The sequence below is a fragment of the Callionymus lyra genome, chromosome 17 (assembly GCF_982586985.1).
Source record: "Callionymus lyra chromosome 17, fCalLyr1.hap1.1, whole genome shotgun sequence".
NCBI lineage: Eukaryota > Metazoa > Chordata > Actinopteri > Syngnathiformes > Callionymidae > Callionymus > Callionymus lyra.
In genome coordinates, this window is record NC_141834.1 from 23899791 (window position 1) to 23925683 (window position 25893).

Sequence of the window (25893 nt, forward strand, 5' to 3'; positions counted from 1 at the left end):
GTGATGGTTGTGTGATGGTTGTGTGTGATGGTTGAGTGATGGTTGTGTGTGATGGTTGTGTGATAGTTGTGTGATGGTTGTGTGTGATGGTTGTGTGATGGTTGTGTGTGATGGTTGTGTGATGGTTGTGTGATGGTTGTGTGTGATGGTTGTGTGATGGTTGTGTGTGATAGTTGTGTGTGATGGTTGTGTGTGATAGTTGTGTGATAGTTGTGTGATGGTTGTGTGTGATGGTTGTGTGTGATGGTTGTGTGTGATAGTTGTGTGATGGTTGTGTGTGGGTTGTGTGATGGTTGTGTGTGATGGTTGTGTGATGGTTGTGTGATAGTTGTGTGATGGTTGTGTGTGATGGTTGTGTGTGATGGTTGTGTAATGGTTGTGTGTGATAGTTGTGTGATGGTTGTGTGTGATGGTTGAGTGTGATGTTGTGTGTGATGGTTGTGTGATGGTTGTGTGTGATAGTTGTGTGATGGTTGTGTGTGATGGTTGTGTGATGGTTGTGTGTGATAGTTGTGTGATGGTTGTGTGTGATGGTTGAGTGATGGTTGTGTGTGATGGTTGTGTGATGGTTGTGTTATGGTTGTGTGTGATAGTTGTGTGATGGTTGTGTGTGATGGTTGTGTGATGGTTGTGGGTGATAGTTGCGTGTGGTGGTTGTGTCATGGTTGTGTGTGATAGTTGTGTGATAGTTGCGGTGATGGTTGTGTGATGGTTGTGTGTGATAGTTGTGTGATGGTTGTGTGTGATAGTTGTGTGATAGTTGTGTGATGGTTGTGTGATGGTTGTGTGTGATGGTTGTGTGATGGTTGTGTGTGATGGTTGTGTGATGGTTGTGTGTGATGGTTGTGTGTGATGGTTGTGTGTGATAGTTGTGTGATGGTTGTGTGTGGGTTGTGTGATGGTTGTGTGTGATAGTTGTGTGATAGTTGTGTGATGGTTGTGTGATGGTTGTGTGATGGTTGTGTGATGGTTGTGTGATGGTTGTGTGTGATGGTTGTGTGATGGTTGTGTGTGATAGTTGTGTGATGGTTGTGTGTGGGTTGTGTGATGGTTGTGTGTGATAGTTGTGTGATAGTTGTGTGATGGTTGTGTGATGGTTGTGTGTGATGGTTGTGTGTGATGGTTGTGTGATGGTTGTGTGTCTCACACTGACCTTGAGTGGCAGAGGAAACTCACATCGTTGTTCATCGATTCTACTTCCCTAAAGAACAGAAGCCACACGATGACATCATCAATCATGTAGTCAAACGATTGTATTGATTATTGTGTGTATTGTTGTGTGTTGGTTCATCACCTGCAGCTTCTCGATGATCTCGAACAGCTCGGCCTCCTGGAGGAGAGAAGAAGCAGAGATAACAGAAGCTCAACAGTCAAGGGTCAACAGCGCCACCTTCTGGTTGCTGCAGGAGGAGATGATGTTGTCTTCACTGAGAGGAGAGTCCAGAGCAGGAACGTCCATGTTGTCGTCCACACACTCAGGCCTGCACACACTCACGGTTACACACTTGTACACAACTGTTCCACACATGCTGACACTCACCTGCTGTCGTCTCCACAGGTGTATCTCTGGAAACTAAAGACATTTATTAACAATGAATCAACACTTCCTCTGCTCTTCTTCTTCCTTCTTCTCTTCTAAGGTTGTTGGTTCAAACACCAGGAAGATGCTGAACCGACAAGTTGACTTTTATAAACAACATTTTCAAGCTTCAAGTGTGAACTTTCATCCACACACATGAATAAACAAACACTGTTAACTAGCATCTACATTATCCTGAGGCTAATCCGTAGTGTGTTTTTCTTCTCATGTGTTTTATTTTATTTTATTTTATTTTATTTTATTTTATTTTATTTTATTTTATTTTATTTTATTTTATTTTATTTTATTTTATTTTATTTTGTTAATAGTGTTAAATTTCTAATTTTGTAAATAATTTGTATATTTTTAAGATCGTTTTTATTTTATTTTGTATTATCTCTTTTATTTTTATTTTTTTCCTTGCACTTTATTTTTTTCAACTGTGCTGTTGTAAAAGTGTGTTTCCCCTCTGGATGAATAAAGATTTTCTATTCTATTCTATACAAACAAACACTGTTGGCTAGCATCTGCTAATAAACAAACACTGTTAGCTAGTATCTACTATTAAAAAAAAAAACTGTTAACTAGCATCTGCTAATAAACAAACACTGTTAGCTAGTATCTACTATTAAAAAAAAAAACTGTTAACTAGCATCTACTATTAAACAAACACTGTTAACTAGCATCTACTAATAAACAAACACTGTTAACTAGCATCTACTAATAAACAAACACTGTTAACTAGCATCTACTATTAAACAAACACTGTTAACTAGCATCTACTATTAAACAAGCACTATTAGCTGGTATCTACTAATAAACAAACACTGTTAACTAGCATCTACTATTAAACAAGCACTATTAGCTAGTATCTACTAATAAACAAGCACTATTAGCTAGTATCTACTAATAAACAAACACTGTTAACTAGCATCTACTATTAAACAAACACTGTTAACTAGCATCTACAATTAAACAAACACTGTTAACTAGCATCTACTAATAAACAAACACTGTTAACTAGCATCTACTATTAAACAAACACTGTTAACTAGCATCTACTATTAAACAAGCACTATTAGCTGGTATCTACTAATAAACAAACACTGTTAACTAGCATCTACTATTAAACAAGCACTATTAGCTAGTATCTACTAATAAACAAGCACTATTAGCTAGTATCTACTAATAAACAAACACTGTTAACTAGCATCTACTATTAAACAAACACTGTTAACTAGCATCTACTATTAAACAAACACTGTTAACTAGCATCTACTATTAAACAAGCACTATTAGCTAGTATCTACTAATAAACAAACACTGTTAACTAGCATCTACTATTAAACAAGCACTATTAGCTAGTATCTACTAATAAACAAACACTGTTAACTAGCATCAACTATTAAACAAACACTGTTAACTAGCATCTACTATTAAACAAGCACTATTAGCTAGTATCTACTAATAAACAAACACTGTTAACTAGCATCTACTATTAAACAAGCACTATTAGCTAGTATCTACTAATAAACAAACACTGTTAACTAGCATCTACTATTAAACAATTACTATTAGCTAGTATCTACTAATAAACAAACACTGTTAACTAACATCTACATATAAACAAACACTGTTAACTAGCATCTACTATTAAACAAGCACTATTAGCTAGTATCTACTAATAAACAAACACTGTTAACTAGCATCTACTAATAAACAAACACTGTTAACTAGGATCTACTAATAAACAAACACTGTTAACTAGCATCTACTAATAAACAAACACTGTTAACTAGCATCTACTAATAAACAAACACTGTTAACTAGCATCTACATATAAACAAACACTGTTAACTAGGATCTACTAATAAACAAACACTGTTAACTAGCATCTACTATTAAACAAACACTGTTAACTAGCATCTACTAATAAACAAACACTGTTAACTAGCATCTACTAATAAACAAACACTGTTAACTAGCATCTACTAATAAACAAACACTGTTAACTAGCATCTACTATTAAACAAACACTGTTAACTAGCATCTACTAATAAACAAACACTGTTAACTAGCATCTACCTATAAACAAACACTGTTAACTAGCATCTACTAATAAACAAACACTGTTAACTAGCATCTACTAATAAACAAACACTGTTAACTAGGATCTACTAATAAACAAACACTGTTAACTAGCATCTACATATAAACAAACACTGTTAACTAGCATCTACTAATAAACAAACACTGTTAACTAGCATCTACTCATAAACAAACACTGTTAACTAGCATCTACTAATAAACAAACACTGTTAACTAGCATCTACTATTAAACAAACACTGTTAACTAGCATCTACTAATAAACAAACACTGTTAACTAGCATCTACATATAAACAAACACTGTTAACTAGCATCTACTAATAAACAAACACTGTTAACTAGCATCTACTAATAAACAAACACTGTTCACTAGCATCTACTAATAAACAAACACTGTTAACTAGCATCTACATATAAACAAACACTGTTAACTAGCATCTACTATTAAACAAACACTGTTAACTAGCATCTACTTATAAACAAACACTGTTAACTAGCATCTACTAATAAACAAACACTGTTAACTAGCATCTACTATTAAACAAACACTGTTAACTATCATCTACTAATAAACAAACACTGTTAACTAGCATCTACTAATAAACAAACACTGTTAACTAGCATCTACTATTAAAAAAAAAAACTGTTAACTAGCATCTGCTAATAAACAAACACTGTTAGCTAGTATCTACTATTAAAAAAAAAAAACTGTTAACTAGCATCTACTATTAAACAAACACTGTTAACTAGCATCTACTAATAAACAAACACTGTTAACTAGCATCTACTAATAAACAAACACTGTTAACTAGCATCTACTATTAAACAAACACTGTTAACTAGCATCTACTATTAAACAAGCACTATTAGCTGGTATCTTTTCAACTGTGCTGTTGTTAAAGTGTGTTTCCCCTCTGGATGAATAAAGATTTTCTATTCTATTCTATACAAACAAACACTGTTGGCTAGCATCTGCTAATAAACAAACACTGTTAGCTAGTATCTACTATTAAAAAAAAAACTGTTAACTAGCATCTGCTAATAAACAAACACTGTTAGCTAGTATCTACTATTAAAAAAAAAAACTGTTAACTAGCATCTACTATTAAACAAACACTGTTAACTAGCATCTACTAATAAACAAACACTGTTAACTAGCATCTACTAATAAACAAACACTGTTAACTAGCATCTACTATTAAACAAACACTGTTAACTAGCATCTACTATTAAACAAGCACTATTAGCTGGTATCTACTAATAAACAAACACTGTTAACTAGCATCTACTATTAAACAAGCACTATTAGCTAGTATCTACTAATAAACAAGCACTATTAGCTAGTATCTACTAATAAACAAACACTGTTAACTAGCATCTACTATTAAACAAACACTGTTAAATAGCATCTACAATTAAACAAACACTGTTAACTAGCATCTACTAATAAACAAACACTGTTAACTAGCATCTACTATTAAACAAACACTGTTAACTAGCATCTACTATTAAACAAGCACTATTAGCTGGTATCTACTAATAAACAAACACTGTTAACTAGCATCTACTATTAAACAAGCACTATTAGCTAGTATCTACTAATAAACAAGCACTATTAGCTAGTATCTACTAATAAACAAACACTGTTAACTAGCATCTACTATTAAACAAACACTGTTAACTAGCATCTACTATTAAACAAACACTGTTAACTAGCATCTACTATTAAACAAGCACTATTAGCTAGTATCTACTAATAAACAAACACTGTTAACTAGCATCTACTATTAAACAAGCACTATTAGCTAGTATCTACTAATAAACAAACACTGTTAACTAGCATCAACTATTAAACAAACACTGTTAACTAGCATCTACTATTAAACAAGCACTATTAGCTAGTATCTACTAATAAACAAACACTGTTAACTAGCATCTACTATTAAACAAGCACTATTAGCTAGTATCTACTAATAAACAAACACTGTTAACTAGCATCTACTATTAAACAATTACTATTAGCTAGTATCTACTAATAAACAAACACTGTTAACTAACATCTACATATAAACAAACACTGTTAACTAGCATCTACTATTAAACAAGCACTATTAGCTAGTATCTACTAATAAACAAACACTGTTAACTAGCATCTACTAATAAACAAACACTGTTAACTAGGATCTACTAATAAACAAACACTGTTAACTAGCATCTACTAATAAACAAACACTGTTAACTAGCATCTACTAATAAACAAACACTGTTAACTAGCATCTACATATAAACAAACACTGTTAACTAGCATCTACTAATAAACAAACACTGTTAACTAGCATCTACTATTAAACAAACACTGTTAACTAGCATCTACTAATAAACAAACACTGTTAACTAGCATCTACTAATAAACAAACACTGTTAACTAGCATCTACTAATAAACAAACACTGTTAACTAGCATCTACTATTAAACAAACACTGTTAACTAGCATCTACTAATAAACAAACACTGTTAACTAGCATCTACCTATAAACAAACACTGTTAACTAGCATCTACTAATAAACAAACACTGTTAACTAGCATCTACTAATAAACAAACACTGTTAACTAGGATCTACTAATAAACAAACACTGTTAACTAGCATCTACATATAAACAAACACTGTTAACTAGCATCTACTAATAAACAAACACTGTTAACTAGCATCTACTAATAAACAAACACTGTTAACTAGCATCTACTAATAAACAAACACTGTTAACTAGCATCTACTATTAAACAAACACTGTTAACTAGCATCTACTAATAAACAAACACTGTTAACTAGCATCTACATATAAACAAACACTGTTAACTAGCATCTACTAATAAACAAACACTGTTAACTAGCATCTACTAATAAACAAACACTGTTCACTAGCATCTACTAATAAACAAACACTGTTAACTAGCATCTACATATAAACAAACACTGTTAACTAGCATCTACTATTAAACAAACACTGTTAACTAGCATCTACTTATAAACAAACACTGTTAACTAGCATCTACTAATAAACAAACACTGTTAACTAGCATCTACTATTAAACAAACACTGTTAACTATCATCTACTAATAAACAAACACTGTTAACTAGCATCTACTAATAAACAAACACTGTTAACTAGCATCTACTATTAAACAAACACTGTTAACTAGCATCTACTAATAAACAAACACTGTTAACTAGCATCTACTATTAAACAAACACTGTTAACTATCATCTACTATTAAACAAACACTGTTAACTAGCATCTACTAATAAACAAACACTGTTAACTAGCATCGACTATTAAACAAACACTGTTAACTAGCATCTACTAATAAACAAACACTGTTAACTAGCATCTACTATTAAACAAACACTGTTAACTATCATCTACTATTAAACAAACACTGTTAACTAGCATCTACTAATAAACAAACACTGTTAACTAGCATCTACTAATAAACAAACACTGTTAACTAGCATCTACTATTAAACAAACACTGTTAACTATCATCTACTATTAAACAAACACTGTTAACTAGCATCTACTATTAAACAAACACTGTTAACTAGCATCTACTAATAAACAAACACTGTTAACTAGCATCTACTATTAAACAAACACTGTTAACTAGCATCTACTATTAAACAAACACTGTTAACTATCATCTACTATTAAACAAACACTGTTAACTAGCATCTACTATTAAACAAACACTGTTAACTAGCATCTACTAATAAACAAACACTGTTAACTAGCATCTACTATTAAACAAACACTGTTAACTAGCATCTACTAATAAACAAAGAGCTCAAACAAAGTTATTGAAAATATTTGCATCTTTTTCTGCATTAATTTGAGTGTGTATATTTGTGTGTGTGTTTGTATGTGTGAAGGTGTGTGTGTTTGTATGTGTGAAGGTGTGTGTGTTTGCGTGTGTGTGTATGTGCGTGTTCCTGTTTTCGTGTGTGTGCCTGTGTGTTTTCGTGTGTGTCTGTTTGCGTGTGTGTGTTGTTGTGTGTGTAAGTGTGTGTTTGTGTGTGTGTGTTTGTGTGTGTTTGTGAGTGTGTGTGTGTCCTTATCATAGCAGAGAAGAGGAAACACACTATTGAACAAGTTATATTTGTAGCACTAGTATGTGTGAAGTGTTCTAGTCATTGTAGTAGTAGTTGTGTAGAAGTCATGTGTGTGATTATGTGATATTTGTTATACATAAATGACATAACAACAGGTGTCAGTAGTGAAAGTACATCTGTGAACATCTGACACACCTGGACTCACCTGTCGTCGTCTCTCTGGTCCATGTCTTCTGGATCAGATGATGATCCAGCATCACATCCAAGCTCCCGTCCTGCTGTCACTCAGCGTCATGATCCCGCCCTCAGGGGAGGAGGACGCCACTGACCCGCTGACACCGGTGCGGTCCGGCTGGAGTCCGGTGATGTTGGGGCGACAGGTCTCACCTGTGATGCAGGTGAAGATTCTCAGATGTTTCCACAAACCTCCTCAGTTACCCTTTGAGTGAGAGACAGCATCAATTATTGAGGCGTCACAGTGAGGGTGCGAGGAGGGTCAGCGGGGGGCAGGCCTGAGGGTGGAGCCCCGATCATGACCATCAACATCATCATGATCAACATGTCTTTGTGTGAAGTAGCTCGGTGCTCTGTTGCTCTGGTCTGGTGACAGACATTTGAATCTGGAATTTAAAAGACTTTAAATGTTTCATTTAGAAAATGTATCTTTGAATTAATGGAACGAGAAAATCAAACTCTATGTGTAGAAAAGTTAGTCATTTTTGAAAATATACCTTTTTTAACTGATATGATAAAAAGATCAAATGTTTGATTCAACAATTGATTGGATTGAGTTATTTTAAAAAACAACATTTCTTACAAAAACAATAAAAAGCTCAAATGAAGCAGAAACACAAATATAAAAGTAACTCTTCAGCTCATCAAAATCTTTTGATGTTAAACCACGAGATGAAGATAAAACACGAATATAAAGTTAATTACATCTTTTGTTTGAACCTGAACTAGTTCAATAATGATTGACCTTTGACCTGAAGCACAGGTGAACCATGACAGGTACATTTGATACAAACATGTTCTTGTCTAATTCTAAAACACATGTTTAAATGGTTGTTATGGATCATTTAAAGTTACAAATTAACTTATTGATGTAACTTTCGATCCATTCAAGAGCAAACGCTTATTTCATATATTTATATATATAATGAAGTTCAAACTTGTTTCTCAGTCGCTTCTTGGAAGAAGAGAAATAGTTTTCCAGGAAGTGCATCGAGGGGCGTCATATCTGTATTTGTTTCACTTCCTGCAGCTTCTTATCGATCTTCTTATCGCGTCTTCAATTCAAAACATCCAGTGACTTCTCCGCACGACCACCGGGACCCTGCCTGGATGTAAACCTGCCTCTGATTGGCTGGACGTCTTGACGTCACTCTCTGCGTGTGCTGTGATTGGACGAGGCTGTTGTCTTCGCACTGGCGCCCGCGGAAGTGGAAGCGTCGGATCTGAGCTTCTTCTCTGAACGACGCTGGAATTCTTCGACATTTTGCTGCAGTTTGAATCTAATGCTTCGCTGTCGTGTTGCAGGAAGACAAGAACAGGTGAGTCGAAGCGTCATTTCCTGTCTGATGCAGGTGAAGGAGTCAGAGATGCTAATGCAGCTAATAGCATGTGTCCGTGTGTAAATATGTTTAAAGAAACACAATCACTTCATTTCCTGCTCGAGTCACCGATCGAAGGTGTAACTTGTGTTTTATTGTTCAGGTAAAACTTTTAGGATGTTTTACCTTCGTCTGGATGACGGTTTCATGTTGTGTATATTTTCAATTCATCGTAGTAAACACGCCCTTTTACACTCGACGTGCATGTGTTGTTACTGTTGTCAACTGTATTATTGTGTTGTTACTGTTGTCAACTGTATTATTGTGTTGTTACTGTTGTCAACTGTATTATTGTGTTGTTACTGTTGTCAACTGTATTATTGTGTTGTTACTGTTGTCAACTCTATTATTGTGTTGTTACTGTTGTCAACTCTATTCATGTGTTGTTACTATTGTCAACTCTATTCATGTGTTGTTACTGTTGTCAACTCTATTCACGTGTTGTTACTGTTGTCAACTCTATTCATGTGTTGTTACTGCTGTCAACTCTATTCACGTGTTGTTACTGTTGTCAACTCTATTCATGTGTTGTTACTGTTGTCAACTCTATTCATGTGTTGTTACTGTTGTCAACTCTATTCACGTGTTGTTACTGTTGTCAACTCTATTCATGTGTTGTTACTGTTGTCAACTCTATTATTGTGTTGTTACTGTTGTCAACTCTATTCATGTGTTGTTACTGTTGTCAACTCTAGTATTGTGTTGTTACTGTTGTCAACTCTATTATTGTGTTGTTACTGTTGTCAACTCCATTCATGTGTTGTTACTGTTGTCAACTCTATTATTGTGTTGTTACTGTTGTCGACTCTATTCATGTGTTGTTACTGTTGTCAACTCTATTATTGTGTTGTAACTGTTGTCAACTCTATTATTGTGTTGTTACTGTTGTCAACTCTATTCATGTGTTGTTACTGTTGTCAACTCCATTCATGTGTTGTTACTGTTGTCAAGTCTATTATTGTGTTGTTACTGTTGTCGACTCTATTCATGTGTTGTTACTGTTGTCAACTCTATTATTGTGTTGTAACTGTTGTCAACTCTAGTATTGTGTTGTTACTGTTGTCAACTCTATTATTGTGTTGTTACTGTTGTCAACTCCATTCATGTGTTGTTACTGTTGTCAACTCTATTATTGTGTTGTTACTGTTGTCGACTCTATTCATGTGTTGTTACTGTTGTCAACTCTATTATTGTGTTGTAACTGTTGTCAACTCTATTATTGTGTTGTTACTGTTGTCAACTCTATTCATGTGTTGTTACTGTTGTCAACTCTATTCATGTGTTGTTACTGTTGTCAACTGTATTATTGTGTTGTTACTGTTGTCAACTCTATTCATGTGTTGTTACTGTTGTCAACTCTACACTATCAGAACACCAGAGTCAAGTACTGGACACTACTACACATATATACTTGTTACTACACTATCACAACACCAGAGTCAAGTACTGGACAATACTACACATATATACTTGTTACTACACTATCACAACACCAGAGTCGAGTACTGGACAATACTACACACCATATACTTGTTACTACACCATCACAACACCAGAGTCAAGTACTGGACAATAATACACATATATACTTGTTACTACACTATCACAACACCAGAGTCAAGTACTGGACAATACTACACATATATACTTGTTACTACACTATCACAACACCAGAGTCAAGTACTGGACAATACTACACATATATACTTGTTACTACACTATCACAACACCAGAGTCGAGTACTGGACAATACTACACATATATACTTGTTACTACACCATCACAACACCAGAGTCAAGTACTGGACAATAATACACATATATACTTGTTACTACACTATCACAACACCAGAGTCATGTACTGGACAATACTACACATATATACTTGTTACTACACTATCACAACACCAGAGTCAAGTACTGGACAATACTACACATATATACTTGTTACTACACTATCACAACACCAGAGTCAAGTACTGGACAATACTACACATATATCCTTGTTACTACACTATCACAACACCAGAGTCAAGTACTGGACAATACTACACATATATACTGTTACTACACTATCACAACACCAGAGTCAAGTACTGGACAATACTACACATATATACTTGTTACTACACTATCACAACACCAGAGTCAAGTACTGGACAATACTACACATGTATACTTGTTACTACACTATCACAACACCAGAGTCAAGTACTGGACAATACTACACATGTATACTTGTTACTACACTATCACAACACCAGAGTCAAGTACTGGACAATACTACACATATATACTTGTTACTACACTATCACAACACCAGAGTCAAGTACTGGACAATACTACACATATATACTTGTTACTACACTATCACAACACCAGAGTCAAGTACTGGACAATACTACACATATATACTTGTTACTACACTATCAAAACACCAGAGTCAAGTACTGGACAATACTACACATATATCCTTGTTACTACACTATCACAACACCAGAGTCAAGTACTGGACAATACTACACATATATACTTGTTACTACACTATCACAACACCAGAGTCAAGTACTGGACAATACTACACATATATACTTGTTACTACACTATCACAACACCAGAGTCAAGTACTGGACAATACTACACATATATAGTTGTTACTACACTATCAAAACACCAGAGTCAAGTACTGGACAATACTACACATATATCCTTGTTACTACACTATCACAACACCAGAGTCAAGTACTGGACAATACTACACATATATACTTGTTACTACACTATCAAAACACCAGAGTCAAGTACTGGACAATACTACACATATATCCTTGTTACTACACTATCAAAACACCAGAGTCAAGTACTGGACAATACTACACATATATACTTGTTACTACACTATCACAACACCAGAGTCAAGTACTGGACAATACTACACATATATACTTGTTACTACACTATCACACCAGAGTCAAGTACTGGACAATACTACACATATATACTTGTTACTACACTATCACAACACCAGAGTCAAGTACTGGACAATACTACACATATATACTTGTTACTACACTATCACAACACCAGAGTCAAGTACTGGACAATACTACACATATATACTTGTTACTACACTATCACAACACCAGAGTCAAGTACTGGACAATACTACACATATATACTTGTTACTACACTATCACAACACCAGAGTCAAGTACTGGACAATACTACACATATATACTTGTTACTACACTATCACAACACCAGAGTCAAGTACTGGACAATACTACACATATATACTTGTTACTACACTATCACAACACCAGAGTCAAGTACTGGACAATACTACACATATATACTTGTTACTACACTATCACAACACCAGAGTCAAGTACTGGACAATACTACACATATATACTTGTTACTACACTATCACAACACCAGAGTCAAGTACTGGACAATACTACACATATATACTTGTACAGTGACATCAACACACTAAACTCCTCTAGTAACCATGACATTGAGTTACAGATGGTATCTTGTCAAACTTGTGTCGTCTCTTTGAAGGTCCAGACTTGAGACGGTGAACATGGAGCAGCAGCACAAGGAGACTCTGAGGAGCTGCAGTTCTGGTCTACAGAGGGAGCTGGAGGTGGACGAGGATTTTCTTCAGCATCTCCAGGAGGATAAGATTCTCACTGCGCCACAGGCAGAGAAGATCATGGTGGGTCGTGTTTAAAGGAGTCGGATGTTCCTCATGATGATGGTGAAGTCAGATGAAGGACTCTCTCGACCTGGTCCTGCAGGTCAAGGCCACCTCCTACGGGCGGGCCTGGGTCCTGCTGCAGCTGCTTCCTAAACGAGGTCCACAAGCCTTCACCAAGTTCTGCCGAGCTCTGAGGGAGACGCAGCAGGAGCATCTGTGCGAGATGCTCATGAGCAAGATGAACCAGCTGCAGGGAGTGAGCCGCGACGTGGTGAGTGAAGCGTCAGTAGGTGGCGCTGCAGCTGAGAAACATTCAGCTGGTGATCTTCTCTGCAGAGCTACACTGACTCGTCGTGTCCTCTCTCGGTGGAAGAGGTCGTTCCTGCCAAGAGGTCGAGACTCCAAGGTGAGCGTGACCTTCACGAGCCTCGCTGTTGTTGTTTTGCTGTTTCCATGGAGACCAGGTAGACGTGAAGGTTCTCGTGCGGTCGTCACAAGTTCATAGAAGATTAAGACCAGCTTTGTGTGTGTGTGACTTGTTGTGTAATGTGTGTGTGCAGTGAACACACCTCAGAGATGAATCATTCACACACTGAAGAGATTGTTGTTATGTTGGACACTCATTGTAGTGTGTGTGTGCGTGCTTGTGTGTGTGTGTGCGTGTGTGTGTGTGTGTGCCTGCGTGCGTGCGTGTGTTGTGTGTGTGTGTATGCGCATGTGTGTGCGTGTGTGTGTTTCTTGTAGAGTCCATGGAGCTCAGCCTCGACACAGACAGTCCCATCAACACTCCTGTGTTGCCCTGTGATGACAACTTCTATACCTCTCATGCTCAGGAGGTAAGAGTGTGTGTCTGTGTGTGTGTATGTGTGTGAATGTGTGTCTGAGACACTGTTACACACTTGTTTAAAAACAATTTAAAGTCATTTTAAAAAAATACATTCATCATAATCTTCAAGTGTGTAACATTATTCTAACTCCTAAATATAAATATATATATATATATATATATATATATATATATATTTATGTATCCAATATTGTGTAGGAAAAAGACACGTATTAAAGTGACAAATAGTACGTTTAAATAGGTTGTTTCTGGCTCCCCCAGTGTCCGACTAGTGTAAGTGCAGTGTGATGAGGCAGTGGCGCACGTCTGATGATGTCACTAGGATGAGACTTGTTGCTGTAAAGTAAACTCTGATGTTTCTTCAGCATCCCTGGAGTGAGTCGTGAAGAAGACTGTTGGAGAGCAACACTGACCTTTGACCTCTGTGTCCCTCAGTCGTACGACATGACCTCGACTCCTCACGGCCTCGCTCTAGTGATCAGCAACGTCACCTTCGACCCCAACAAGGCTCCGGAGCTCGGGCCGAGGAAGGGGGGCGACGTGGACGAGGAGGTCCTCAGGAACCTTCTGGTGGATCTGGACTACAAGGTGGACGTGAGGAACGATCTGACCGCTCAGGTACGTGTCAATCAAAGTGAAGCTGGAGCGTCAAATGAAGATTCAACTAAAATTCAAAAGTAATGATTTATAAGTAATAAATATTACTTGATGACTCATGTACTTTGAATCATTACTATCTGATGTAAATGGGGTCAAAGGTCATCCAACGGTGTCTCAGAGCGATGATGTAAATGGGGTCAAGGGTCATCCAACGGTGTCTCAGAGTGATGATGTAAATGGGGTCAAGGGTCATCCAACGGTGTCTCAGAGTGATGATGTAAATGGGGTCAGAGGTCACACTGAAGGTCACTCACCTCTGTGAAGGGCATCCGTGAGTGCGTGGAGAGCTTCCGGTCCCGGGCCGACCACAGCCGGATGGACAGCTGTGTGGTGTGTCTTCTGTCTCACGGCGTGGACGGAGCCGTGTACGGCAGCGACGGAACTCTCTTGCAGGTACGAACATGTCTGTCAATCATCGAAGCAGTCATGTGACCTTGTCTCGTCTGCAGCTGGAGTGGATGTTCAAGGCCTTCGACAACGTTCACTGTCCTCAACTGCAGAACAAACCCAAGATGTTCTTCATCCAGGCCTGCAGAGGAGGTGAGTCTTGAACACTAGTCAGTCACCTGACCCTTCACATGACACGTCACATGACCCTTCACATGACCCTTCACATGACCTGTCACATGACACGTCACATGACACGTCACATGACACGTCACATGACCCTTCACATGACCCTTCACATGACCCTTCACATGACACGTCACATGACCCTTCACATGACCCTTCACATGACACGTCACATGTCACGTCACATGACACGTCACATGACACGTCACATGACACGTCACATGACACGTCACATGACACGTCACATGACCCTTCACATGACCCTTCACATGACCCTTCACATGACCTGTCACATGACCTGTCACATGACCCTTCACATGACCCTTCACATGACACGTCACATGACACGTCACATGACACGTCACATGACACGCGACATGACACGCGACATGACCTGTCACATGACCTGTCACATGACCCTTCACATGACACGTCACATGACACGTCACATGACACGTCACATGACACGTCACATGACACGTCACATGACACGTCACATGACCTGTCACATGACCCGCCACGTGAAGTGTGTCTTCACATCTCTACCTGGACGGTTCACCTTCATGAACGTGTCTTTAGATCTGACGAGTGTTGCTAGAATGATGAGTTTCAGTCACACGTAGAAACTCGCTGAAGGTTCAACGGATGTTGTTCACAAGAACGATGACGTCACTTCCAAACGTCGTGACCTTGAGAGGTCACACAGCTGTGGTCAGTGTGACGTGAACCTGATGGACTTGAGTTCTGTGGTGCTGCTAGTTTACACACGAACACGTGTTCAGAACACGGACACAACAACGACAGGTTGACTCTGACCTCTGACCTCTGATGATGTTCTTCAGAGGAGATGGACTGTGGCGTGGAGCAGGTGGACGGCCCGGACAGGACCGGCTCGCCCAGCTGTGAGCAGAGGGACGCCGGCGTGGAGGGGCGGAGCCAAGCGTGTTCTGGACAGATGGACTCGGACAAACCCAGAATCAAACTTCCTCAGCGCTCAGACATGATCTGTGGCTTCGCGTCTCTTAGAGGTCAGACCACGTGTGAGTTGATGACATGTTACACACGTCATTTATCACGACATGTTACACACGTCATTTATCATGACATGTTACACACGTCATTTATCATGACATGTTACACACGTCATTTATCACGACATGTTACACACGTCATTTATCACGACATGTTACACACGTCATTTATCACGACATGTTACACACATGATGTCATTTATCACGACATGTTACACACGTCATTTATCACGACATGTTACACACGTCATTTATCACGACATGTTACACACGTGATGTCATTTATCACGACATGTTACACACGTCATTTATCACGACATGTTACACACGTCATTTATCATGACATGTTACACACGTGATGTCATTTATCACGACATGTTACACACGTCATTTATCACGACATGTTACACACGTCATTTATCATGACATGTTACACACGTCATTTATCATGACATGTTACACACGTCATTTATCATGACATGTTACACACGTCATTTATCATGACATGTTACACACGTCATTTATCACGACATGTTACACACGTCATTTATCATGACATGTTACACACGTCATTTATCACGACATGTTACACACGTCATTTATCATGACATGTTACACACGTCATTTATCACGACATGTTACACACATGATGTCATTTATCACGACATGTTACACACGTCATTTATCACGACATGTTACACACGTCATTTATCATGACATGTTACACACGTCATTTATCATGACATGTTACACATGTCATTTATCACGACATGTTACACACGTCATTTATCACAACATGTTACACACGTCATTTATCATGACATGTTACACACGTCATTTATCATGACATGTTACACACGTCATTTATCATGACATGTTACACACGTCATTAATCATGACATGTTACACACGTCATTTATCATGACATGTTACACACGTGATGTCATTTATCATGACATGTTACACACGTCATTTATCATGACATGTTACACACGTCATTTATCATGAAATGTTACACACGTCATTTATCATGACATGTTACACACGTCATTTATCATGACATGTTACACACGTCATTTATCATGACATGTTACACACGTCATTTATCATGAAATGTTACACACGTCATTTATCATGAAATGTTACACACGTCATTTATCATGACATGTTACACACGTCATTTATCACGACATGTTACACACGTCATTTATCATGACATGTTACACACGTCATTTATCACGACATGTTACACACGTCATTTATCATGACATGTTACACACGTGATGTCATTTATCACGACATGTTACACACATCATTTATCATGACATGTTACACACGTGATGTCATTTATCATGACATGTTACACACGTCATTTATCATGAAATGTTACACACGTCATTTATCATGACATGTTACACACGTCATTTATCACGACATGTTACACACGTCATTTATCACGACATGTTACACACGTCATTTATCACTACATGTTATACACGTCATTTATCATGACATGTTACACACGTCATTTATCATGACATGTTACACACATGATGTCATTTATCACGACATGTTACACACGTCATTTATCATGACATGTTACACGCGTCATTTATCATGACATGTTACACACGTCATTTATCACGACATGTTACACTGGTCATTTATCATGACATGTTACACACGTCATTTATCACGACATGTTACACACGTCATTTATCATGACATGTTACACACGTGATGTCATTTATCACGACATGTTACACACATCATTTATCATGACATGTTACACACGTGATGTCATTTATCATGACATGTTACACACGTGATGTCATTTATCATGACATGTTACACACGTCATTTATCTTGACATGTTACACACGTCATTTATCATGAAATGTTACACACGTCATTTATCATGACATGTTACACACGTCATTTATCACGACATGTTACACACGTCATTTATCATGACATGTTACACACGTCATTTATCATGACATGTTACACACGTCATTTATCATGACATGTTACACACATGATGTCATTTATCACGACATGTTACACACGTCATTTATCATGACATGTTACACACGTCATTTATCATGACATGTTACACACGTCATTTATCATGACATGTTACACACGTGATGTCATTTATCATGACGTCATTTATCATGACATGTTACACACGTCATTTATCATGACATGTTACACACATGATGTCATTTATCACGACATGTTACACACGTCATTTATCACGACATGTTACACACGTCATTTTTCATGACATGTTACACACGTGATGTCATTTATCACGACATGTTACACACGTCATTTATCACGACATGTTACACACGTCATTTATCACGACATGTTACACACGTCATTTATCATGACATGTTACAAACATGATGTCATTTATCACGACATGTTACACACGTCATTTATCATGACATGTTACACGCGTCATTTATCATGACATGTTACACACATGATGTCATTTATCATGACATGTTACACACGTCATTTATCATGACATGTTCCACGCGTCATTTATCATGACATGTTACACACATGATGTCATTTATCACATGTTACACACGTCATTTATCATGACATGTTACACACGTCATTTATCATGACATGTTACACACATGATGTCATTTATCACGACATGTTACACACGTCATTTATCATGACATGTTACACGCGTCATTTATCATGACATGTTACACACATGATGTCATTTATCATGACATGTTACACACATGATGTCATTTATCATGACATGTTACACACGTCATTTATCATGACATGTTACACACGTCATTTATCACAACATGTTACACACGTCATTCATCACGACATGTTACACACGTCATTCATCACGACATGTTACACACGTCATTTATCATGACATGTTACACACGTGATGTCATTTATGACGACATGTTACACATGTGATGTCATTTATCATAACATGTTACACACATGATGTCATTTATCACGACATGTTACACACGTGATGTCATCTATCATAACATGTTACACACATAATGTCATTTATCATAACATGTTACACATGTGATGTCATTTGTCATAACATGTTACACACATAATGTCATTTATCATAACATGTTACACACGTGATGTCATTTATCACGACATGTTACACACATAATGTCATTTATCATAACATGTTACACACATAATGTCATTTATCATAACATGTTACACACGTGATGTCATTTATCACGACATGTTACACATGTTATGTCATTTATCATAACATGTTACAAACATAATGTCATTTATCATAACATGTTACACACGTGATGTCATTTATCACGACATGTTACACACGTGATGTCATTTAACATAACATGTTACACACATGATGTCATTTATCATAACATGTTACACACGTGATGTCATTTATCATGACATGTTACACATGTGATGTCATTTAACATAACATGTTACACACATGATGTCATTTATCATAACATGTTACACACGTGATGTCATTTATCACGACATGTTACACATGTGATGTCATTTAACATAACATGTTACACACGTGATGTCATTTATCATAACATGTTACACACGTGATGTCATTTATCACGACATGTTCCACACGTGATGGATGATGTCATGGATGATCTTCTCTCAGGCACCGCAGCCATGAGGAACACCAAGAGAGGCTCCTGGTACATCCAGGATCTGAACCAGATGCTCCGCCAACACGCCAAAGACATGCACCTGGCTGACATCCTGGTGCAGGTCAGTGACCTTGACTCTTTCTTGAATGACCTTTTAAGTCCCAGCATCTCGCTGTTCTACCAAGAATACCCAAACAAGAGCCGATTGGCTGGAAAACCCCATGTGGACCTTAGTTTATGTAAACAAAGCGATCATTGTTGCACCACAGGAGGGAACGAGGGGAGAGGGAGTGGGCTTCTGGGGGAGGGGTGGATGTTCAACTTACCTGGCAAGGTAAAACAGAGGGGGTGTCACGGGTCAGTGCAGGTGTTGACATGTCAACAGCTGAACATGTCAACAGCTGAACATGTCAACAGGTGAACATGTGAACATGTCAACAGCTGAACATGTGAACATGTCAACAGGTGAACATGTCAACAGCTGAACATGTCAACATGTCAACAGCTGAACATGTCAACAGCTGAACATGTCAACAGCTGAACATGTCAACAGCTGAACATGTCAACAGGTGAACATGTGAACATGTCAACAGCTGAACATGTGAACATGTCAACAGGTGAACATGTCAACAGCTGAACATGTCAACATGTCAACAGCTGAACATGTCAACAGCTGAACATGTCAACAGCTGAACATGTCAACATGTCAACAGGTGAACATGTGAACATGTCAACAGCTGAACATGTCAACATGTCAACAGGTGAACATGTGAACATGTCAACATGTGAACATGTCAACATGTCAACAGGTGAACAGGTGAACATGTCAACAGCTGAACATGTCAACATGTCAACAGGTGAACATGTCAACATGTCAACAGGTCAACATGTCAACATGTCAACAGCTGAACATGTCAACAGGTGAACATGTGAACATGTCAACATGTCAACAGGTGAACATGTCAACATGTCAACAGCTGAACATGTCAACATGTCAACAGGTGAACATGTCAACATGTCAACATGTCAACAGGTGAACATGTCAACATGTCAACAGGTGAACATGTCAACAGCTGAACATGTCAACATGTCAACAGGTGAACGGGCGCATCAAGCAGAGAGAAGGTTTCGCTCCAGGCACGGACCACCATCGCTGCAAAGAGATGTCTGAGTACACCAGCTCGCTGTGCAAGAACCTCTACTTCTTCCCCAAACACCGCTGAGACCGTCAGGACCTCACACACTCCACATTCCTGTGAACTACTGCCACACACACACACACACACACACACACACACACACACACACACACACACACACTCATGTGTACATATTCCTCCAGGCCAGTTCAAACCAGCTTTTTAACTCTTTTGTACTTTGGATCTATTTTAGTTTTTTACTCTCCGGTGACACTTCTCTAGAGCAGCCAGCAGAGGCCAGTGTTGAGCGAGTGACGCTGCAGGTTCGAGTCCTGCTGCCAACATGATTCTTTAGTGTTTCCTTGACGACCACCAACTCAACTCAGGATTTGTTTCCCCAAAGACCACAGTTGCCAAAAACCTCAAGTGTTCTTTGTCACATTCCCGGCCGGAGGTTCAGGACCAATCATGTGGTCCGATCCAACGTGGTCCAGGTTCTCCAGGAACCTCAGTGTTTGTCACGCGTGTCTCAGCCTCTTGAACACGTGACCAGTTTCTTTACTTCGCACCTTCGACGCTTCTTTGCACGACGACGAGAACTTTTGTCTTTTTTTAAATCATGTTTTTAAAAGTGTTTTATCGGCAGCAACACAACAGCAACACAACAGCAACACAACAGCAACACAACAACAACACAACAAGTGTTTCACTCTCATCACCTCTACTCAGCGGCGCCCCCTGGTGGAAGCTGTCGCTCAACACAAGCGTGTTGACGAGCCGGACTTTGAGTGACAGCTGGGTCTGGTTCGTTGGTGTTTGTGTTTGTGTTGATGTTGATGTTGATGTCAAACGTCTTCCAGGAAAGTTGTGTTTTCCACGTGTTTCTTCAGTTGATGTTTCAAGAGCAGCTTCTCTTCCTGCGTCGAGTTTAACGATCAGTGATTTTCTATCTTCTTCCAAATATAACATTTTAAATAAACGACAAACCAATCGTTGACACTTTTTCGTTGATGCTTACGTTCATATTTCTCTTTATTACCAAAAAGAAAAAAATGGAAGTGTTTTAGTTAAATGTAAAAAAAGCTTATTTTTGTCACTAAAATCTAAAGTAAAATAAATGAACTCGGTTGAAAATATAATTGATCTTAATAATGACTTCTGGTGTAAACATAATGTTTGTGTATTTGGTGCTGAAGACGTCAATAAACTCTGGAGTCAAACCTTCTTCTCTGGATGTGTTGCTGTGTGTGTGTGTGTGTGTGTGTGTGTGTTGCTGTGTTTGTTGCTGTGTGTGTTGCTGTGTGTGTTGCTGTGTGTGTTGCTGTGTGTGTGTTGCGTGTTGCTGTGTGTGTGTGTTGCGTGTTGCTGTGTGTGTGTGTGTTGCTGTGTGTGTGTGCGTGTTGCTGTGTGTGTGTGTGTTGCTGTGTGTGTGTGGGGGTGTGTGTGAGAGAGTGTGTGTGTGTGTGTGTGAGAGAGAGTGTGAGAGTGTGTGTGTTTGAGAGTGTGTGTGTGTGTGAGAGTGTGTGTGAGAGAGTGTGTGTGTGTGTGTTGCTGTGTGTGTGTGTGTGTGTGTAGCTGTGTGTGTGTGTGTGCGTGTGTGAGAGTGTGTGTGAGAGAGTGTGTGTGTGTGTGGGGGTGTGTGTGTGCGTGTGTGTGTGAGAGTGTGTGTGAGAGAGTGTGTGTGGGGGTGTGCGTGTGTGTGTGTGTGTGTGAGAGTGTGTGTGTGTGTGAGAGTGTGTGTGTGTGGGGGGGTGTGTGTGTGTGTGTGTGTGTGTTGCTGTGTGTGAGAGAGAGTGTGTGTGTGTGTGTGAGAGTGAGAGTGTGTGTGTGTGTGTGTGAGAGTGTGTGTGTGTGTGTGTGTGTGAGAGTGAGAGTGTGTGTGTGTGTGTGTGTGTGAGAGTGAGAGTGTGTGTGTGTGTGTGTGTGTGAGAGTGAGAGTGAGAGTGTGTGTGTGTGTGTGAGAGTGAGAGTGTGTGTGTGTGTGTGTGTGTGAGAGTGAGAGTGTGTGTGTGTGTGTGTGTGTGAGAGTGAGAGTGAGAGTGTGTGTGTGTGTGTGAGAGTGAGAGTGTGTGTGTGTGTGTGTGTGTGAGAGTGAGAGTGAGAGTGTGTGTGTGTGTGTGAGAGTGAGAGTGTGTGTGTGTGTGTGTGTTGTGCGACGAGCAGGTGTGACGAGTGGATCAGATGCAGCAGCTGTTCTTGTCACTCTCTAATGCGCCGTGTGATGTGCAGGCGAGTGCGGGGGGGTCAGGGGGGGGTGTCTTCTTCCTGCAGGGGGCGGAGCCTGTTACGTGTTCAAGAGTAAGGGGAAGAAAGAGCTGAGCTAAAAGACAAAGTAGATTTATAGATAAATATTTCATGACATTGTCAGTTTATAGAATATTCAATTAACTTTAACGATATTTGAATGTTTATAAGCTATTGCGTGTCATTCTGCATCTGAGCGTCACATGATCGTCTGTGTGTCACATGATCATCTGAGCGTCACATGATCATCTGTGTGTCACATGATCATCTGTGCGTCACATGATCATCTGAGCGTCACATGATCATCTGAGCGTCACATGATCATCTGTGCGTCACATGATCGTCTGAGCGTCACATGATCGTCTGAGTGTCACATGATCGTCTGTGCGTCACATGATCGTCTGTGCGTCACATGATCGTCTGTGTGTCACATGATCATCTGTGCGTCACATGATCATCTGTGTGTCACATGATCGTCTGTGTGTCACATGATCATCTGTGAGTCACATGATCATCTGAGTGTCACATGATCGTCTGAGTGTCACATGATCGTCTGTGTGTCACATGATCGTCTGTGTGTCACATGATCGTCTGTGTGTCACATGATCGTCTGAGCGTCACATGATCGTCTGAGCGTCACATGATCGTCTGAGCGTCACATGATCATCTGTGTGTCACATGATCGTCTGAGCGTCACATGATCATCTGTGTGTCACATGATCGTCTGAGCGTCACATGATCATCTGTGTGTCACATGATCGTCTGTGCGTCACATGATCATCTGAGTGTCACATGATCATCTGAGCGTCACATGATCGTCTGAGCGTCACATGATCGTCTGAGCGTCACATGATCGTCTGAGCGTCACATGATCGTCTGAGCGTCACATGATCGTCTGAGCGTCACATGATCGTCTGAGCGTCACATGATCATCTGTGTGTCACATGATCGTCTGAGCGTCACATGATCGTCTGAGCGTCACATGATCATCTGTGTGTCACATGATCGTCTGTGTGTCACATGATCATCTGAGTGTCACATGATCGTCTGAGCGTCACATGATCGTCTGAGCGTCACATGATCGTCTGAGCGTCACATGATCGTCTGAGCGTCACATGATCGTCTGAGCGTCACATGATCATCTGTGTGTCACATGATCGTCTGAGCGTCACATGATCATCTGTGTGTCACATGATCGTCTGTGCGTCACATGATCATCTGTGTGTCACATGATCATCTGTGTGTCACATGATCGTCTGTGCGTCACATGATCATCTGAGTGTCACATGATCATCTGAGTGTCACATGATCATCTGTGTGTCACATGATCGTCTGTGTGTCACATGATCGTCTGTGTGTCACATGATCGTCTGTGTGTCACATGATCGTCTGAGCGTCACATGATCGTCTGAGCGTCACATGATCGTCTGTGCGTCACATGATCGTCTGTGTGTCACATGATCGTCTGTGTGTCACATGATCGTCTGTGCGTCACATGACCGTCTGAGCGTCACATGATCGTCTGAGCGTCACATGATCGTCTGTGTGTCACATGATCGTCTGAGCGTCACATGATCGTCTGAGCGTCACATGATCGTCTGAGCGTCACATGATCGTCTGTGTGTCACATGATCGTCTGTTTGTCACATGATCGTCTGAGCGTCACATGATCGTCTGAGCGTCACATGATCGTCTGTGTGTCACATGATCATCTGTGTGTCACATGATCGTCTGTGCGTCACATGACCGTCTGAGCGTCACATGATCGTCTGAGCGTCACATGATCGTCTGTGTGTCACATGATCATCTGTGTGTCACATGATCGTCTGTGCGTCACATGATCGTCTGTGTGTCACATGATCGTCTGTGTGTCACATGATCGTCTGTGCGTCACATGACCGTCTGAGCGTCACATGATCATCTGTGCGTCACATGATCGTCTGTGTGTCACATGATCGTCTGTGCGTCACATGACCGTCTGAGCGTCACATGATCGTCTGTGTGTCACACGATCGTCTGTTCGTCACATGATCATATGTGCGTCACATGACCGTCTGAGCGTCACATGATCGTCTGTGTGTCACATGATCGTCTGTGTGTCACATGATCGTCTGTGCATCACATGACCGTCTGAGCGTCACATGACCGTCTGTGTGTCACATGATCGTCTGTGTGTCACATGATCTTCTGTGCGTCACATGATCATCTGTGTGTCACATGATCGTCTGTGCATCACATGACCGTCTGAGCGTCACATGATCGTCTGTGTGTCACATGATCGTCTGTGTGTCACATGATCATCTGTGCGTCACATGATCATCTGTGTGTCACATGATCGTATGTGCATCACATGATCGTCTGTGTGTCACATGATCGTCTGTGTGTCACATGATCGTCTGTGTGTCACATGATCGTCTGAGCGTCACATGATCTTCTGTGCGTCACATGATCATCTGTGTGTCACATGATCGTCTGTGCATCACATGATCGTCTGTGTGTCACATGATCGTCTGTGCGTCACATGATCGTCTGTGTGTCACATGATCGTCTGTTCGTCACATGATCATATGTGCGTCACATGACCGTCTGAGCGTCACATGATCGTCTGTGTGTCA

General features: G+C 39.5%; 2 protein-coding genes across 3 annotated transcripts in view; one reads left to right on the forward strand and one right to left on the reverse strand.

Annotated features, from left to right (window-relative positions):
* rap1gapl (RAP1 GTPase activating protein-like) overlaps positions 1-8861 on the reverse strand; it is a 28319-nt gene extending 19458 nt beyond the window's left edge. Inside the window, exons 1-6 of the mRNA XM_087812263.1 lie at positions 8738-8861; positions 8004-8237; positions 1541-1573; positions 1391-1481; positions 1295-1330; positions 1154-1201 (exon numbers count right to left, since the gene is read on the reverse strand). Of these exons, the coding sequence (XP_087668389.1) occupies positions 1154-1201; positions 1295-1330; positions 1391-1481; positions 1541-1573; positions 8004-8026 (231 nt within the window). The 5' untranslated portion in view covers positions 8027-8237; positions 8738-8861. The remainder of the gene's footprint in view (positions 1-1153; positions 1202-1294; positions 1331-1390; positions 1482-1540; positions 1574-8003; positions 8238-8737) is intronic.
* Positions 8862-9225: 364 nt separating this feature from the next.
* Positions 9226-22258, forward strand: casp2 (caspase 2, apoptosis-related cysteine peptidase). Of its 2 annotated transcripts, none has more exons than XM_087812471.1 (11): positions 9226-9351; positions 12978-13134; positions 13217-13387; positions 13453-13522; positions 13861-13952; positions 14399-14581; positions 14888-15016; positions 15073-15163; positions 16039-16236; positions 19907-20016; positions 20993-22258. In XM_087812471.1, the coding sequence occupies exons 2-11, from the start codon at positions 13000-13002 to the stop codon at positions 21116-21118; spliced, it is 1305 nt and encodes a 434-aa protein (XP_087668597.1). In that variant the 5' UTR covers positions 9226-9351; positions 12978-12999; the 3' UTR covers positions 21119-22258. The 2 variants fall into 2 exon arrangements, with proteins under 2 accessions (XP_087668597.1, XP_087668598.1); XM_087812472.1 differs by having other exon boundaries at positions 16039-16224.
* Positions 22259-25893: the final 3635 nt, after the last annotated feature.

What these genes read in the sequence shown, in the direction of transcription:
- casp2 (XM_087812471.1), top strand. Translation starts at nt 13,000, where the DNA reads ATGGAGCAGCAGCACAAGGAGACTCTGAGGAGCTGCAGTTCTGGTCTA. An exon ending in CATCCAGGCCTGCAGAGGAG is followed by an intron (nt 15,164 to 16,038) that starts GTGAGTCTTGAA and finishes GATGTTCTTCAG; the next exon opens with AGGAGATGGACTGTGGCGTG. An exon ending in TCTTAGAGGTCAGACCACGT is followed by an intron (nt 16,237 to 19,906) that starts GTGAGTTGATGA and finishes ATCTTCTCTCAG; the next exon opens with GCACCGCAGCCATGAGGAAC.